Source organism: Octopus bimaculoides, chromosome 9 (assembly GCF_046866305.1).
Source record: "Octopus bimaculoides isolate indiv1 chromosome 9, ASM4686630v1, whole genome shotgun sequence".
In the NCBI taxonomy this organism is placed as follows: domain Eukaryota; kingdom Metazoa; phylum Mollusca; class Cephalopoda; order Octopoda; family Octopodidae; genus Octopus; species Octopus bimaculoides.
In genome coordinates, this window is record NC_142936.1 from 18,508,755 (window position 1) to 18,514,754 (window position 6,000).

General features: G+C 36.3%; 1 protein-coding gene and 1 long non-coding RNA gene across 6 annotated transcripts in view; one reads left to right on the forward strand and one right to left on the reverse strand.

Annotated features, from left to right (window-relative positions):
- The window catches only part of LOC106874424 (hydroxysteroid 11-beta-dehydrogenase 1-like protein), a 150,794-nt gene that overhangs the window by 142,342 nt on the left and 2,452 nt on the right, over nt 1–6,000 (forward strand). For all 5 annotated transcript variants that reach the window (XM_052970462.2, XM_089357221.1, XM_089357222.1 and 2 more), the window contains one exon: nt 3,121–3,258. In XM_052970462.2, coding sequence (XP_052826422.1) covers nt 3,121–3,258 — 138 coding nt within the window. The remainder of the gene's footprint in view (nt 1–3,120; nt 3,259–6,000) is intronic.
- LOC128248702 (uncharacterized) overlaps nt 1–6,000 on the reverse strand; it is a 28,563-nt gene that overhangs the window by 6,323 nt on the left and 16,240 nt on the right. The window lies entirely within an intron of this gene.

Sequence of the window (6,000 nt, forward strand, 5' to 3'; positions counted from 1 at the left end):
AGCTGACAGAATCATTAGCATGCTAGGCAAAATGCTTAGTGGCATTTCTTCTGTCTTCACATTCTGTATTCAAATTCTGCCGAGGTGGACTGGAGTTGATGTAATGGACTTACCTGCTCCCCTGAAATTGCTGGCCTTGTGCCACAATTTGAAATCAGTATTAAATCTGGCTGTATCCTCTTCATCTTATGAAATGTCTTTCACAAAATTTCTCCAATACAATTACGTTTTGTAGCTCAAGTTTCTTTGTGATGCAAAACAGTAGCCTGTGGTGTGTTTTGTCTTCTTAAACACTGTCCAGTTACAATTAATGTTTTCCAATGTAATACTAAAATAAAAGCTTATCATTAGAGTAGCAGAAATGATTTTAGTACTGATGGAAAAATTGTACAACATTTAGTTTCATCCTTTCCACATTTCCAGTTTAAATCCTAGTAGAATTAGTTTCACATTTTGTAGCCTTATGCCTACATTGGAAAAAAAAATAATAATAATAATAATAATGATAATGATAATAATAATAATGGGTTTCAAATTTCGGCACAAGGCCAGCAATTTGAATGGTGTGGGTAAGTCAATAACATCAACCCCAGTTCTCAATTGGCACTTTATTTTATTGGTCATGAAAGGATGAAATGCAAATTTGACCGCAACAGAGTTTGAACTCAGAATGTAAAGACAAGAAAAAGGCTGCTAAACATTTTGTCCAGCATGCTAACAATTCTGCTTGCTCACTGCTTTTATAATAATAATAATAATAGATGCAGTACCAGGCAGTGACTCTCATGGCTTCTTATCTTAATCGATTGGAAGTGTTATCATGTACATTGTTTTGTCTTAGTATAAAAAGATGGGCTACAGCAAATATTCTGCTTAATACCACAGATTTGCTTGTCAGTTGCTTGACCTTAACCAGTTGAGCATGTCCCTTGGTGGCTGACGATATGTGCATCTCTGATCATGAGCAGAAGTAGTGGGGGAGCATCATAGCCATGTGTTGAGAGGAATTCTTTGGGGGTTTGAATAATTCACCTTTGGAAACATGGGTGTTTTGCTCAACATCCTTAAACGACCCTTATTCAGGGACCTTTTGAGTACCATATGAGTCATATCTCTTCTGTCTGTAACACACATCTAAAGCATATTTCAGAATCATCATCATGTGATTAGTGTTGCTAGGCTGTCCATTGTTTATTTATTTTAATGAAAAATTCATTGTTTCATTTTCTGTCATTTTTTTATGAATCAGTTTTTTCTTTTTCTTCTGTCAACTTATGTTGGACACAATGGGTTGCAATGCATCCATTAATTATATTTGTGTGGCATTGTTCCATCATTATGTCAGTTAAACTTATTAGTACTAGGGATACTGTTACCATTGGACTTATTGTTTTTCATCTGTCGTCGTTTCACTTACATGATCGACAAAAAGTCTTTGATGGATCATGTAAGTCTTTGACCAACTAGTTTAGCTTTTGGTCATGGATTCTTAACCATAAATGTTATATTTTTTTTTACTTTGTTTATATGTTGTAATTTTTTGTAACTGTGTGGTTGTAAATGAATGAACTGAAATCACGAAATTATTGTATGTACACAATCACTCACCCTTAAAGCACAAGTTTAAGGGTGGATGATGATTAGTTTGAATTCTTCAGAGACTTTTGTTTGAAGAAATCAATCTCAGCACATGAAAGGTACTCTATTTTGCTGACAAGGTTTTCTTCAGTAAGGTATGAATTAAGAACCTAGAAAACAGAAACTAAATACTGCAATACAGTTCTATATTTAAGAGATGAGGAATTATGTACATTTACATTATTTACATTCGACAGATATTTGTTCCTCCAGCCTTCTTCAGGTGTCTTGGGGGAAATTTCGAACCTAGGTTCTCATTCCTAAGGTATTTTTCAATTTTATTATTATTATTATTATCATTGTTCAGGTCACTGCTTGGAATCGAACTCAGAATCTTGGGGTTAGTAGCCCGTGCTCTTAACCACCACGCCATATGCCCATAAGCATATGGCGTAGTGGTTAAGAGCACGGGCTACTAACCCCAAGATTCTGAGTTCGATTCCAGGCAGTGACTTGAACAATAATTATAATAATAACAATAATAATAACATCAAAAGATACCTTAGGAATGAGAACCCAGGTTCGAAATTTCCCCAAGACACCCGAAGAAGGCTGGAGGGTATATCAGCCAAAAGAAGGTATTAACAGCAAACAAGATGAGGACAAATATCCATCGAATGTAAATACTGCAAGCTGTTTTACCCAACACTCAGATGATTTGACCAACTCACCATGAATTCTATAAACATTTTTATGCCAACCAACCTGGGAACACTCCAGGCTCATTGATATAAAACCTGCCTATTTTAAAGTGTTCATATTTAAATTAATCCCCACTGTCTAAATTTCACATAAGAACCATTTGATAAATTCATATCAATTTAATTTGTTAATTAATAAAAAATAAAAAAAGGTTAATTATTTCACTCAATCCCTTTAAATGTTTGGTTATTTGAAAAATAATTGAATCATAGGCAATGAATTTTGCCAGAAATTTGGTCACAAGACTCTTTTATTCTTTTACTTGTTTCAGTCATTTGACTGTGGCCATGCTGGAGCACCGCCGTTTAGTCGAGCTAATCGACCCCAGGACTTATTCTTTGTAAGCCTAGTACTTATTCTATCGGTCTCTTTAGCCAAACCGCTAAGTTACAGGGATGTAAACACACCAGCAACGGTTGTCAAGCGATGTTGGGGGGGGGGGACAAACACAGACATACAAACATACAAACACAGACACACACACACATATATATATATATATATATATATATATGTACGACGGGCTTCTTTCAGTTTCCGTCTACCAAATCCACTCACAAGGCTTTGGTCGGCCCGAGGCTATAGTAGAAGACACTTGCCCAAGGTGCCATGCAGTGGGACTGAACCCGGAACCATGTGGCTGGTAAGCAAGAGATAAAAGAGATAAAAGTTTTTTATTGTTCAAGCCATCGTGATTATGTCTGTACTGAAGTTCTGTTGCAGTAATAGGCATCATTCTTGTATATTTGTTTAATGAAATTCTAACTTTTCTTTTCTCAGGAAAATTGGCCCAACCCTATCTTTCGGTTTATTCTGCCACTAAATTTGCTCTTGATGGATTCTTCAGTGGATTACGCATGGAATTAGAATTGAAGAAATGTAATGTTTCAGTGACATTGTGTGTCATTGGCCTCATTGGTAGGTGATATTTTTATCCCTATAAATCCAACTTTTATAGCAAGACACCATCCAAAACTTAACGCACAAGTAACTCATCTGTAGGAAAACTGCTGCATGAAATAATCACATCCTTATTAGAAAAAGCTTAACAAACAGGCTTTATGTAGCATTCCTTATTGGACTGTGACCACGCTGAGGCAATACCTTCTAGATTTTTTTGTTGATCATATCAGACCCAGTACTTCTATTAGTCATGTACTTATGTATCAATATTTGTTACCACTGCCAAGGAAGAAGGTTATATTTTCATTGGCATTGGTTTGTCTGTCTGTGTGCAAAATAACTCAAAAAGTTGTGAACGGTATTTGATGAAGCTTGCAGGAAAAGTTGATAATGACACAAGGAACAGATGATGAAATTTTGGTAGTGATCTGGGAATTTTTATGGATTCTTGAGGGATTTTTCATTTGTTATATTTACTTTACATGAAGTATTACAATGTTACGTTCTTTGATTATCTCCATTAAAAACACGTTCATCGTTTGCACATAACCTATGGTGGCGTTGCTGTCTCCAAAGTTTATTTTTGTTTCTCTATTAGTAATTTTACTCCCGTGTCTATCTTAAAATGAGCTGCTTGGCGGAGGTCTGCGGAGGATGACATGACAAGCCTTGACTATTGGATCGATTCAAAAAGCTTAGGCTTTGCTCCCTCCACCACCGCTGTGAGCTCTATATCATCTGTATGATGTGGAAAATATTCCATCAACATTGCCATCTTTAAAATTCATCCGAGGCTTGGCTCCCATGCCATCCGTCCACTACAGAAATGTTTGTGTCATATCACAACACTATGACAGAACTATTTCACCTCAATTGGCCCTGCTCTCTTCAATGTCGTACCAGACACACATAAAGGAGGAAAGTGACTTTATGGTATTCAAACAATCCCTAGATGATTACTCCCAACAAATACCAGATAAACCATCCACACCCAGATATGTCTCTGAAAACAATAACCCTCTGCTTGAATGGGCTACGGTTCTCCAGAGCTGACTGTGTATCTCTTCCAGGTGGTGCTATTAAATTAGACATGGCCTGAGTTAACTTCAGCCAAAACTTATCTAAGTAATCTAATCTATGCTGTAACCTTTTAATCAAAGTATGACAACATGGGTAGAGGCTGATATCTTAACATTTCTGATGGTCTTAAGTATAAAAAAAATTATTAAAGATTTATATAGAACTACATTCAGAGTATGTCTATAAGCTGTTGTGTTTAGACCTGGTTTCTATCCTCAAACTGTTCCGTTTTGTAGATGCATTTTTTTTCTTTTTAATGAAACAGTCCGAAATTAGAAAAATCAAAAATTTGCAACAATCTCGGTCCCATGAGTATTGGATTATGGATTTTCAATTGTCTAAAGAAAATGATTGTGGTGATCATAGTTTTGACAATGATTGTGGTGAAAGCAGAGACAGTGTTGATGATGACGATGGTCGAGATAAGTATGGGAGGAGGATAAAATAGTATTGGTGGTTATTATGGCGACAGGAGTGATGTGATGTGTGACACTGAGGTGATGGTGGTAATAGTGGTGTTGATGATAGTGTTAGTTGTTTGATGGTGGTATTGCAGTGGTTATACTGGTTGTGGTGGTGAAATTGACTGTTAAGGTAACTGTCATGATAACTTTGATGGCGGTATTTGTGGTTGAAGTGGAAGCAATGACAATGCTGCTGATGATGTTGGTGGTTGTGGTGGTTGTGATAGTGGTAGGATAGTTGTGGTGATGATTGTGATATGGTGGTAGTGGTGATGGTCCTTGTCATCGTCGTCATCGTAGTACTGCTCCTGCTGGTTTGGCAGAGGTCTGTGCTCTCCGAGTGCTTTTCTAGTTTATAGAATTGTCAAAGTTGTACCAGGCAAAGTTGTACAATCAGTTGGTAGTTCGGATAATATGGGTCCTGATATACCCATAGATGTTAACAATACAAATATTTGGAACATCTACACAAGCTAACCAGGGGCTAACAAGAATTCACTTTGCTGAGCACAGAACTTAATTTTCATAGCCATGGAATTTAATTTTCAGTCCACAGAACTCACTTTGCAGCTCCCAGAGCTCAAAATCTTGGGTAGCTTTGGTATGCTCTATTATTTTTCAATCAGTCTCCTATCAAATGGTCAAAGCTATCCTACAATCTACTGGTCATTTTGCTTTTTGAAACAGATCACATATTGAAAACACAAGCATAGTTTTGTGGTTAGTAAGTTTGCTTTGCAACCATGTGATTCCAGATTCGATTTCTCAGCATGATATTGTGGGCAAATGTGTTTAACCATAGTAACTAACATATTGTGAGTAAGGTTAGATCAGTGGACACTGCAGAATCCCACCATAAATGTATATAAATGTGTGTGTGTATATTTTCTAGTGATGTAAACTGCAATTACAAAACTGGTAAACAGATGCATTCAGACAAAAATATCTTGTCATTTGTTCCTCCCAAATTTCACATTCTCATCCTTGTTAATGATGCCTTTGTAAATGCAGTGAACCAGTTATAAGCTCATTGGAAACATATAACAAATGATGCTATTGTTAACAAAATCCAACATAAAATTATAATAAAATATAAAGAACAGAGTAGCTTTGTGAGAACAAAATTGTTGTCCAATATATATTGACATTGGCTGCAATGACAGCCAGATCTTTAGACTGAAAGGCACAATGCTCTGAAATGAAATGTAGGTTT